The sequence below is a fragment of the Equus asinus genome, chromosome 4 (assembly GCF_041296235.1).
Source record: "Equus asinus isolate D_3611 breed Donkey chromosome 4, EquAss-T2T_v2, whole genome shotgun sequence".
In the NCBI taxonomy this organism is placed as follows: Eukaryota; Metazoa; Chordata; class Mammalia; order Perissodactyla; family Equidae; genus Equus; species Equus asinus.
Window position 1 is genome coordinate 86905804 of NC_091793.1, and position 13678 is coordinate 86919481.

At 39.2% G+C, this 13678-nt stretch overlaps 1 protein-coding gene across 1 annotated transcript in view; it reads right to left on the minus strand.

Annotated features, from left to right (window-relative positions):
* Window positions 1–1354: 1354 nt before the first annotated feature.
* Window positions 1355–13678, minus strand: part of GTDC1 (glycosyltransferase like domain containing 1) — a 424168-nt gene continuing 411844 nt past the window's right edge. Inside the window, exon 15 of the mRNA XM_070507641.1 lies at window positions 1355–1513. Coding sequence (XP_070363742.1) covers window positions 1469–1513 — 45 coding nt within the window. The 3' untranslated portion in view covers window positions 1355–1468. The remainder of the gene's footprint in view (window positions 1514–13678) is intronic.

Here is a 13678-nt window from a genome sequence, read left to right on the forward strand (position 1 = left end):
TATTCTTTGTAAATCTAGCAGCAATATTCACTTCTTTAAAAATTTGGAAGGAAGACTATGTTGCTATATTTCAATAGGTTCTTAATACCACATAATTCTACATTCTTGGGGATGAAATTGTATTATGAATATGACTGAATTCAGTCTCTTATGTCTGAAAACCAGAAGTGATCTTAAGAGACTTCTTAGTTGAATTCACCTCCTCAAGCAGGTAATGTTCTCTCTAATGACTCCCAACCTTTTTCAATCACCAAGAATTCCTTTAACTATTTTTTTTTCCAAAGACCTTATGTTTAGAAACAATTTGTCTACCAAATCACATTTATGGAGCAACAGCATCCATTTTTCCCATGTGTTACTAATCAGATGCATATAAAACTGCAAATCAGAAGTTCTGAGCAGAATGTGGGGACTAGTCTTATGCTAGGTTTAAAGCCAGCCAGATGCAAAGGGAGCCTGCGTGTTATCTCAGTGTTATAGACTGAATTGTGTCCCTGCCAAATTCACAGGTTGAAGCCCTAGCACCCAAAGTGGATGTATTTGGAGATGGAGGCCTTTAAGGAGGTAATTAAGGTTAAATGAGGTTCTAAGGGTAGGGCCCTAATCCAGTAGGACTGGTGTCCTTATAAGAAGAGGGAGAGACACCAGAGAGTCTCTCTCCATTCATGCAGAGAAGAAAGTCCATGTGATAACACGGCAAGAAGGTGCTGTCCGCAGGCCAAGAAGAAAGGCTTCACCAGAATCCAAACCTACTGGCATCTTGATCTTGGCCTTCCAGCCTCCAGAACTGTGAGAAAATAAACTTCTGTTATTCAAGCCGCTCCGTCTGTGGTATTTTGTTACAGCAGCCTGAGCAGACTAATACACTCAGCTGGAGGTAAAATTTCTTCTCTACATCTTTAAAATATGAAAATAGACCAATCTTCAGTCTGTCATAGTCAATTGTGATTAGGCACAACTGTATTATCCTCCTTTTGTAAAGAGCTTTACTTATGAATGGTATAATCATCTCAAATGTCATTTCTGCTAGGTGTGACTCTATATCAAGATAGACATGCAATTATGTAAGATGTGGTGTTTGTTTGTTTGTCCTTTAATATAATGTCCCACCTACTGGAGGTTCAAGTTCTATCTTTAATATTCTCTTAGGCAATCTTTGCATATAATCATACATGTGCATTAAAGGATGTTGAAACTGTCCGCCCAAGTTATTATTTTTAGATTAGTGTAGAGGATGAGATAAAGGATTCGTGAGAATTAAATAAAACATTTAGATCTGCCACCAGCAAATCATTTCCCCATCCCTCTTCAAGGCAAGAACCATACATATAGGTACAGGAAAAGTTATTGAGGCAAAATGCCAGGGTCATTTTATTAAAAAGATTACAACTGTATTTTGCAAAGAGGAGCTGGTCATCGGCGTTTGCTGCCATTGTGCCCTCTCTCCCTCCTGTTCCGTGTATGACTTTCATACGTGTTCTTCGTGAGTCTGCTTCCCTGTGGCCGACACAGGCTGAAAGAATGGGATGACTGTTAGAAAGCAGGATTTAGCATCCCCATTTTAATAATAAACACAAACACACACTTACCCAGTACGTTTTACGCCTGCCTGCAACAAAAACAGCTGAACAGATTGTGATGAAATTCAGAGACTGACAGTCTGACAAAAAAATCCCTTTTTGTCTAAAATCTGGCTTCCATAGGTTTTTGCAAATCTAAATATTTGATTTTGCACTGGAAAAGGAGCCAGTCTTATGTACAATTTATAAAATAAATGTGTAGATACATGTTTTAAAATCTCCAAATTTTGTCAACACATACTGTCCAACTTTAAAGACTTTTCTCCCCCACATTTTTTCCTATGACTTGAGTGTATTTTCCTCCTGCCTTTTAAGGCATTAACTATATTTATCTAATAAGAACTCTTTGCAAACCAGTGTTTCAATAGTGACGTAACAGGAGTTTCAGTGTCACGATGCCCTTTGCGCCGCAGGGAGGGTTAAGCCTTGCTGTATTACACTTTCAAGACACTCAGGAGCTGGAGTTGGGAGATATAATATTTTCTTTGAAGTCTGCCTTTCGCTGCACACTGGGATGCAAACGAGCTGCAGTCACTCAGCAGTCAAACAATTCCATCACACAGCGGCCAGGGCTAAATATTGTACCAAACTTTCTAATTATGTCTTTGTGATAGTTGCGACATGAGGTTAGGTGAAATCAGTGTAAAACTCCTTGTCTAAAAAGGACATCTGGATTTTGAGTCATTTTGTTTATTGACTCAAAATTCCACTTTGGCAAGTCATAATTACAATAAAAAAATGTTAATTGGTGGAAAACTTAAAAGTATTTCTGATGAACTCACATGTACGTTAAAGGTACTTATTGTCCCAGACATATAGGTGACCAGACTATAGATACATGTGAAGTTCTGTAATAACATAATACATTTTATTCCTGTGTACGTTATTATATTGCCTTTATAATTTATATATTGCAGCAATTCAGCTGCCTTAATGCTATTTCTTTAAGGAATTTCTTAATCATTTCATACCCTGAAAATTGGAACTTCTCCTTTCGTAAGATTTCTAAAGTATATGCATGTTTCTTTTATTTGTTACTACCAGTTCAGAGAGAGGGGGGAAAATGATAAACTGCCAAGGAGGCATCTCACACATGAGAGAGAAGTAAAGTGTTGAAGAGCATTCAATGACCCAAAAGCATCCTGAACCCTTCCCCACAGAAGCTGCAGGCAAATCGGAAGGGCCCGGAGAGTAAGGCATGCCCGCCAAGGCTTCCTGCAGCTCTGAAGAGCTGAGGAAGTGAGGGGAATACTTTTTGTTTCATTACACAAATGTCACCCTTTCAATATTGTCGTAAAATTTAAAGAATTTTGATATACTTTGACAGTCACTAATTTGCTGCAGCCTCTAGAAGCTGCATCTAGAGGAATCTGTATTTTAGAAGAAGGAAGAATGAGGAGTTTCAGGAAGCTACTCAGGGTCTTCTTGGTCATTAGTCGTACAGTGGAGAGGGGAGAGAGATTCCACCTCATAAGAAGGTGCCACCAGGGGGATGGGCGATAGGGATAAAGGGGCACCTATGTAGGGTGATGGATAAAAATTAGACTACTGGGGGTGAGCACAATGAAGTGTATTGAGAAATTGATAGATAATCAGGTACACCCAAAATTACACAATGTTATAAACCAGTACGATCTCAACAAAATTACTTGAAAAAATATATATGTATATGGAAAAAAAAAAAAAAAAAAGAAGGTACCGCCAGCAGGATTTCCTTGAGGGCAGCCTTACTAAGAAGGAGACAGTTTCAAAATAATAGAGCATGGAAAAAGGGGTGAGGAAGGAAGTACCGTGAGACATTACCTAGCACTCATCTCTGGGAACCAGAGCTCTGAATAATTTTTATTTTCTTATTTCTGCATACTTGTATTTTTTCTTACATTATAAAAATGAGCAGGTATGAATTGTGTCATCAAAAAAGCAGATAATGGGGTCTGGCCCTGTGGCATAATGGTTAAGTTCTCAAAGTCAGCTTTGGTGGCCTTGGGTTTGCAAGTTCAGATCCTGAGTGTGGACCTAGCACCACCGGTCAAGCCATGCTGTGGTGGTGTCCCACATAAAATAGAGGAAGTTTGGCAACAGATGCTGCTCAGGGTCAATCTTCCTCACACACACACACACACACAAAAAAAAGCATATAATGAAAGCAACCAAAATGTCCTTCAGTAAGTGAATGGGTAAATATACTGTGGTATACTGTGGTATCCATCCAGATAATGGAATATTGTTCAGCACTAAAAACACTTGAGCTATCAAGCCACGAAAAGACATGAAGGAAACTTCAGTGCATATTACTAAGTGAGAGAAGCCAATCTGAAAAGGCTACCCACTGAATGATTCCAACTATATGACGTTCTGAAAAAGGCAAAACTATAGAGACAGTAAAAAGTGGTTGCCAGGGGCCAGGGACAGGAGGGAGGGAGGAATAAGCAGAGGACCGAGGATTTTTAAGGCAAAGAAACTATATGACACCATATATAGATAATACTGTATGATACTATTGTAGGGACCTGAAATTGGCCACCCCAAGATATGTCTCTTTGGCATCAGGATTATTTGAGGCTGATTGCTTTTGATAAACTGGGACAGGGAAGGAGGCTCTGAGGAATGGAACTTGCCCCTTGTTAGGACACATTTACATTTGTAAGGTAAATCTCTATCTATAAAAGGTGCCTGCCTCTCTGTACCAGGAAGAAGAAAGGAGATGACCTTCTCTCTAGAAACTCTTAATCAATACCAAAGGCAAGGACTTAAATCTGCATTTTATTGTGCTTCTCTGGTAACCTCCTGTAACTGACTTCCCTCCCCCTCCCAACGGTGGCATTTCTTTAAGGATTAAGCATCTTTCCTTAGGCTAGGAACTGATTGCTGCGCTCATCGACTTGCCTCCTGCTACGCCCACCGAGATAGCAGACCACTACCTGCTGTGTCCATCAAGTGCCGACAGGGCGATCTTGTGACTATTGTGGGAGGGACATTTCAATCACATGTGAAACACCCTGTTTGGGGGTATATAACCACTCTGTGCACCCCACTTCTTCGGTGCCCTTTCTTCCTTTGGAAAGAAAGGCCCCGGGCCATGGTTCCTCATAAAGCTTTGTTTAATTTTCTCTTGCTATTCTGTCTCATGTGAATTTAATTCGTTCTCCGGTCAGACGAACCCCCATTTGGGAAGAGGAAATATCTTCCTCCCCTACACTATAATGATACATGATTCTGTAATGATGACTATATGTCACTGTACATTTGTCCAAACCATAGAATATACAACACCAAGAGTGAACCCTAAGGTAAAGTATGGACTTTGGGTGATTATTATGTGTTAAGTTCATCAATGCACCACTCTGATGGGGCTGTTGATAATGGGTCTATGGGAACTCTGTACAAACCTAAAACTACTCTAAAAAAATAAAAATGAAAACTTTAAATAGTTTTTTTAAAAGCAAATAACTAAAAGTCAGAATAGGAATGAAGAAATATCATGTGCTTTGGGGAAATGAATAAGTATTGTCATATCCCGTGTCTTGTATTCGGTAATTTTTAACATAGACCAAGTTGTCATCCTCTGCAATATTATGAGAGGGAAAGGTCAGCTAACTGTGGTTAAACAACTCATGAGGGTGAAAAAGGTAAATGCTCAAAGTAGTCAACCACATGCCACTCAATGCTTATTCAGAAAAGTTTATGGCTATAAAAATAACCATCATTCAGGCCTTATTTGGAAGACTTACAAAGATGCACAGGAAACTCACCCTCCAGATGAAGTTTCACAAATTAAGTCATTGACCTGCATTGAGTTGAACACCAAACAAGATGCCCCTCCTTCTAAAGTAATGAATATTCTTCAAACAGCAAGCGAGCACGGGTCGCTGTTTGATGCTGATGACATTGAAAATTTAGGAGAACGGAAATCCCATCATTTTTCATTTGTATGCAAATTTGTCTGTTCCAGAAATTAACCCCTGGACCCCACGTCAGTTTCCATCTCCAGGAATTTTCTTTGCCAGCACCACACAGTGTCGTCTTGTCACTATCCTGAGGTCACCAGGCTTCTCCAGTTTAAAAACAACCACTACCCCAAAGTCATAATGGTGCTTTGTTTACCCTCATTACTGGGGATAAAGAGCAATAGCAGGAGAGGCCCGTTGTAAAATGCACATCTCTAATGGCCGGCCCTGCTGCCAGCAGCATTGAAATGCAAACTGCCTACTACTTTGGCCGAACAGCTCTCATTGACCACCGCTCCCAGTCTTAAGGTGAACCCAGGACAATAGACCAATCCTATTACCCTCCTTTTCAGCCAGATCTTCAACTGTCAAAAAGTTCTTTTGTTACTTCCCACCTTAGACAAATGTCACCATCTACATGTGAAGGGGAGAGAGGTGATTGAGCTTTTTAATTGATGTGGATTTAATTATGCTAATTTAGACAGCTGTAAAGCATTTCAGTATAGCTGCATAATAGGGTGAGCAAATACAGGTGCCCTTCACTGTAGGGGCTTAATTTTTAACCTAGGTAGCTTTAAAAGAGAGAGGGAGTTCAAAAGCGTGGGCAATTTAAGATTTGCAGAGGGAGTTCGACCCTCGCTCTGAAATGGGGAGCACGCTCCACAGGCACCTAAGAAAGACCCCAAAAAAACAATCATTCTTGAATGAAAACTGCAAACTTGTCTCTGATTAGAACAAACAATTTTAAATGATGGGTTTATCACGAGTTGATCTAAGATGATACTAAACTAGAATTTGGGGATTAAAACTGATCTTTATTTCCATCTCTGAAAAAAAATCCACATGATGGAAATGGTGATAAAAAATTAGCAAGAATTTTCTTTAATTTTTTTTTTTTTTTTAAAGAAAAGGGCTTCTGATTTTTTGAACTTTAATGACAAGGTAAGTTCACCCACCTCACCATATATCTGACATGACTTTCATTCTACTACTAGCAACATGGAGACCTGATATTCAGTGTCATCAGTGGAAAAATAGTATTCGTTCAGTTTTTAAACTGCTGTATAATACTGTTTTGGTTTTTGGAAGGTTTTGGGGGATAAATAACGAAGCATACCCTATTTAAATTGTACTGAGTCTTAAACAGGAATGACATGGAATCCTATGTGTTGTACAGATGCTTAAGAAATGCTGGCTGGTTAATTCACTGCTCTTGAAGGAGGCCTGGTTTTAAAAGGCAATATTGGACAGGCGGTATAATAGTGTGAATGGAGAGGAGGAAGAATTGAAGACCTTTTATGGCTCTTGTTTGGCTTGCTGAGGTAGGGAGGTCTGAGAATGCTTCAGCTCTTCTGTTCCTGTTCACCTCTGGGTGACACTTTCTTGAAGGCCCAAGCTGTCCCCACAGACATTGAGTTTCTACTCCTCAGAGGCCTGTTACATTTCTGGAGGACAAAGACCTTATAAACGAATCATCTTCCTTTCTCCCAGCCATTTCCGTCTCAACCTTCTCAGGCTTCTCTTCTGTGCATTTTCCTTTGTCCTGTACTAATCAGAGCTGTAATTAGCTGGCAAAGAAAAGAAGAAAGAAGCAGAGGCATCTGTCCCATGTTCCACACAGAGGGTGCAGAGTGACCTTTCCAATCCTACCCCAGTTTTTGGTGAAGACACACAGATTTGGGTGTGAATTTTGACTCCGGTTTTTACTAACTTTTCAGATCTTGGATGAGTTATTTAATTGATTTACCAAATAAAATAATCATTCACAGTTCATGCATTTGTTGATGCTACCTATTAGATATGCATAAAAGTGCCTCATGTTCTGTCCAGCACAAAGCAGGCATCAATGACGTTTGTTCTTTTTCTCTTCTCTTCACCCACAACACTTTATACTTTGTCCATCCCAGCTCTTTCTCACCCTTTCCTCTTTTCATTGACCCATAGCTTCTTCAGTCATGTTCTTTGGGGTATTATTATCTTATTTTCTCTGCTCCGGAAAATTTATACTCTTTAATTTTTTATTTCCTTCCTTACTGCCAATTTATTACATAATATTGTTTTCTTTTTGTTATTTCTCACAAATTCTTTCAGTATCTTCCTCTCATATTTTCCTTCTTTTGGGATTATAATAGGAGTGGAGGGGGGAAAAGCTGTTAAAATTAAAATGGAAATCTCAAAGGAATGGAGAAAAAATAAATTAATATTTAAGAACTCTATAGATAAAATCCTGATATTATTTTGCCTAAAGGAATTCAAAACAGTATGTGACATATAAATCTGTATAAATTATTTTTTCTATCTCTATATAATAAGCATAACCTAAATATGGGAATCAGTCATGTAAAAACAATATGGAAAAGTTGTAACTCAGATTATTTGAGAATTTAATTCCAGCAGCCATATGATTCTCTTCTTAAAATGGCATGGAAATGGCAAGAATAGTAAGAATGGCAGCAGTGTTTTGATAAATTAATAAATTAATAATAATAATGGGATTCTTGTTTTTAGCAACACGACAAGCAGAAGTAATGCAAACAACTCTTTCTCGGCTAACTTGTGGAAATGCTGGATGAAATATAACAAAAGATCTAATACATAGTTGAATTTTAAAGAAAGGATAAAATTCTCTGCTTCAGAAATAAAGAAGAAATTTGTGGTCAAAGTGGTAGGAACGTGACTGACACCATAGTAACTGTGGGAGATACGCTTCAGGTAAGCACCAAGTGAGTGCTAAGATTTCTTTCAACAAACAAAAGACCACGATGCTTTGAGGTAGTGACACGGAGGAGGCACTCTAGGGTCTCCCTTCTCACACCCTCATAAATTCCCTGCACCTGGACAACAGGACTTGACCAATTTTAGTATGGCTATTAATCAGAAAAAGGGTTGTTTTCAAAGGAGTCTGTGGCAGGGACCATTAACTGACTTTCCAGTAGCCATTCTTTCCCTTCTTCCTCACCAAAAAAAAAATACCAATTTTGATCAGGTTAGCAATATGCCCATTTCAATCCTTTCCTGATTCCCTTGATGCAAAAAAAGGCCATATGACATAGATCTATCCAGTAAGACATAGTTGGAAAGCTAATACAGTTTTCTGGGAAAGCTTTGCTTTCTTGATGTCTAGACGTGTACAACCATCTTGCAACCATGAGGCAACAGAGCTGAGGAAAGAACCAAGAGAACTGAATTGACATTTGTCCTGACATTGTTGAACTATTGACCCAAGGCCAGCAGCTACCTCCCTCCAGACATTTTGTTAAAGGAAATAATGAAACCTCTATTTGTTTAAGCCAAGCTTTCGGTTTTCCATAACTTCTAGCTGAGCACATTCTTAACTGAAAAAGAATTATCTATTAAGGCTTAATTGTGTGTGTGTGCAGAGTCCCTAATTAGCATTAGTGATGAGCTGTAAGACTAGACAGATTAAAATATGAGTTCAGAAAAGTCAAATTTTGAATCCTATCTGAACTTTGCACAATGTAAGATATAATAAATTTGTTACAGGAATTTTAAAAATACACACACACACACACACTCAGGTACCAAGATACTGATTGTACAAACTTAAAACTGAACCTTCAATAAATGCATACTCACCAAGGTTAACTGACAGGTTTGAAGCCAATGTTACAACAAGTGTGGTAAAACATCTGATGACTAAATCTTCCAAAATCTGAGAAACTAGTACATAGGCAGGACAAATAAATCTTTGATTTTATGCCCTTTGACTTTTAGCTTACTTCTTCCTGCTGGAGAGTCAACAGCTCCTGCAGAATTAAGGCATTAAAAAACCATGTCACTAAGATGCAATCTGAGGTTGAATAGTCTGAATATTTTGTTTCCTATAAAACATAATAGATTTACGTAACATTCATAATCAGTATGTTACTCTGGTTTTGATACATTTAGTTGGAATGGCTGCAAGACACAAGTTCAGCCAGTGTTCTTACCTAGTTTCATTGAGGATATTTCTCTATATCTGCATGTTTCTGATTTTTCTTGGACTGATCAATATTTATGCAAAGATATATCTGAGGCTCCTGCTTTAATAATTCCTTTACAACTTTTAGCATGGATCAAAATACTACTGTCACACATTTTGTATATATATGTTTTAAAACTTGGGTTGCTGGGCTAAAATGGAGGGAGACAAAATACAAATCTCATTCTAAGGTTTGGTGCCTGGAGATAGCGAACGTCATTGACAGTGAAATGACATTGATGTGCTGCCTAAAGAATGGGCTTCTTTCTCGGCAGAGTTTGGATTGGGGCAGGAGTCGGGACAGGAGGCCAGGTGCTTTCCTATTTATTGTTTAGAAAGTCAGAAACCTGTAACTGTTTAGTCAAAAGAATCAGAAAGCCATGTGATATCATGGAAGAGAGCATGAACTATGGCCTCAGACAAACTTGGTTTCAAATTCATTCAAATTACTTTATTCAATATACATTTATTGAGTCACTGCCCCCTTCTATGTACTACAGTAGGCCCTGGAGACAAGATGAGGAACAAAATAGATGCAGTTCTTATCCTCATGCAACTTACAGTCTAGCATGGAAGACTGAGTTAAAGAAATGATTGCACATAAACACATATTTCATGTGCTAGGAAGAAGATGCTGAGAGCTTGGAGAGCTGTAACGAGTGGTCCTGATTCAGGCCGGGGGAGAGCAGATACTGAGTCCCTAAAGAGAACATTCAAGCTGCAATTTAGATGACGAGGAAGCACGAAGCAGGGGCAAGTGTCCACACCAAGGGTATAATATGCTCAGCAGGCCTGAGACGAAGGCAAGTTCAGTCCATTAAGCAAGCAGTGAGTGACTTGGTTGGGATATCCATAGTCAAGAAGAGAGGCCATCACTTGCTTTCTGAGTAACCACTGGCAGGTTACCAGATCTCCTTAAATCTCAGGGTCCCACTCGGCAGGATATTGTGATAATTAAATGTGATAAATTAAATTATGTTGTGATAATTAAATATTGTGAAATTAAATAATTTAGTGAAAATTTCATGTCCATAAAGGGCCTGACATCCAGTAGATGCTGAATAAAGCTAAGTTTCCCATCCTTTTCTCTAGCTGAAATTATACTAAGCCACTCTACTTGTTTTTTATATCATTGGAAGCACTAGTTTTAGATATAATGGAACTTTTCTTATAATTGACTGTCTGATATTCCATGTGCCAATTCAAAGCCATCTCATGTTTATTTATTTAAGGTATTCTTAGTCTTGTCACTCATTTCTCAGATCAACTAGTCAGCTTCCCTTCTTATCATCTCTGATTATATTGAAACAATGCTTTTTCTTACCAGAGCCCATATCTTTATGAACCTACAACCCCGGTCTATTAGTCAGGGTTCTCCAGAGAAACAAAACCAAGGGGATGTATATATATATATATATATACACATAGAAAGAGAGGGCTTCATTTTAAGAAATTGGCTCATGTGATTGTGGGGCTAGCAAGTTTAAGATCTGCAGGGCAAGCAACAGGCTAGAGACCCAGATAAAAGTTAATGGTGCATCTTGAGTATGAAGGCAGTCTAGAGCCAGAAGTCCTTCTTTCTAGGGAGCCCACAGTCTTTCCTCTTAAGGCTTTCAACTGTTTGGATAAGGGCGACCCACATTGTGGAGAGTAATCTGCTTTACTCAAAGTCTACTGATTTAAATGTTAATCACATCTAAAAAAAAATATCTTCACAGCAACATCTAGACTCATATTTAACAAAAGGCTGAGTACCAGTGTTTTGAGCCAGTCTCAGAGGCACATGAATTTGAGACATGAGGGAAGGCCATTGCGAGGAGAGAGGTTTAGAGACTGAAAAGCATCTACAAAGGAAGAAAGCAGTGAGCAGAGACCACTTGGCCAAGGAAGTTTTATTTAAAGACTCTTTTTTTTTTTTTTTATGATTGGCCCTGATCTAACATCTGTTGCCAATCTTTTTTCTTCTTCTCCCCAAAGCCCCCCAGTACATAGTTGTATATTCTAGTTGTAGGTCCTTCTGGTTGTGCTATGTGGGATGCCACCTCAGCATGGTCTGATGAGTGGCGCTAGGTTCATGCCCAGGATCCGAACCGGCGAAACCCTGGGCCTCTGAAGTGGAGCACATGAACTTAACCACTCGGCCATGGGGCCAGCCCTTGGCAAAGGAAGTCTCAACTGGTCAGAAGCCTAAGAAAGGAGGCTAGAGAGAGTGTTCAAGTGAGAAGAAGCAGACGTATCATCAGGGTCAGAGAGGGTCATGAGGACAGCAACATTCAACAATAGGGAGCTACACACACTGGCTGTTGAGGAGACAAAAAGATAGCTAGATCTCTAGAAGCACACTCAGCCAGTTTCAGTTCTCAACTGAGTCCTAAATGTGCAGCTGTGATTATATCGGAACTCCAGACTTATGACTGTGACTGCTCCAGAACTCCAAGACTTATGACTGTAAGATTACTGTTCTTCCATATTGCTGTGTGTTGTTTTAGTCTGTTCAGGCAACCATAACAAAATACCACAGATGGGGTAACCTACAAACAACAGACATTGATTTCTCACAGTTCTGGAGGCTGGATGTCCGAGATCAGGGTGCCAGCAGGGTCGTGTTCTGGTGAAGGCCCGTTTCCTGGTTCATAGACAGCCGTCTTCTCGCTCGTGTCCTCACATAGTGGAAGGGAATACGGGGCTCTCTGGGGTCTCTTTTATATGAGCAATAATCCCCTTCATGAGGGCTCCACTCTTATGCCCTAATCCAAAGGCCCCACCTCCTAATACCATCACATAAGGCATAAGGATTTCAACACATGCATTTGAGGAGGACACAAAACAAATATTCAGATCATAGCCTATGTCCTTATGTGGGACCACTGAGTTAGATTTTCTGGCTGCAGACCTTGGCTTGCCTCCCTACTAACCTTGGGCAATTATTTTAACAATTTGAGACCTCGTTTTCATATCTGAAAACAAAAATAATGTTACCTACTTTAAGGTTGTAGTGAAAATTTAATGAGATAATCAATATATCTAAAGCAGTTAACATTGTGCTTAGCCGTAACGAATGTTAGCTGTGATCATGAAACCTGTCCATCTCCTCCCTCTGAGCCAGGTCGGAAAGTCAACAACCTTTGGCCGCCTCTTTATGTATGTGTAGATGATGAATTTTTAAGTTATGCATATGTTAATATATTTCTATTATATTTTATTTGTATTTATCCTGTTCCTTCTGTATCTCCCATTAAAAGTTAAGACCTTATAATGTCTTTCCTACTCCCCATAACGTCTCACAATTCCTAGTGAATACTATTAAAGTTAGCAAGCATTTATCGAGAACATACTGGTGCTGTTCACTACAGTGGACTAATGTGTTTATCAACAAGGAAAATTTTCATAAGGAAAACTTTCAGTAAGGAAATTTTCATAAACTTTTATATTCATAAAATTTTATCCAAAGCCTCAGCACCAAAGTGAGAGTGTGATAATATAAACCCGGAGGCCATACCACTGGGTGAGCTTGAACAAAGACAAGCTCAAGATCCAGCAAGTCTTACTCAGTTTTCAACATTTATGAAATGCCTGCTTTATGGAAACAGGACACTCCTTAGCTTCAAAGGTGTTATAAGACGACTTGCATAAAGATGTGTTCTCTGCTTATTCATGTTTCTTTGGGGAGGTGATTACAAATTTTTTCTTAATGTTAGCAGCATTCTTTTTTTTTTTTTTAAGATCTTATTTTTGCTTTTTCTCCCCAAAGCACCCCGGTCCATAGTTGTGTATTTTTTGTTGTGGGTCCTTTTAGTCATGGCATGTGGGATGCCGCCCCAGCATGGCTTGATGAGCAGTACCATGTCTGCGCCCAGGATCCGAACCAGCAAAACCCGGGCCACTGCAGTGGAGCATGAGAACTTAACCACTCGGCCACGGGGCTGGCCCTGCTAGCAGCATTCTTGACACTAAACAAACAGTGAGTTGCTCATCACAGCAAGGGTCATTTATTTTCTATTTTAGGTCACTTATTTTCTCTAGTGAAGGAAAGGAACATGACAGCTCTCTGTTAATAATGCCAAATTCAAAAATCCATTTTCTTTTTAAAATCTGAGTATCATATCCCTTCTAACCACACCTCCCCTTTAAACCTAGTATTCACTTCTCTATATTCTGCAAGACCCTGC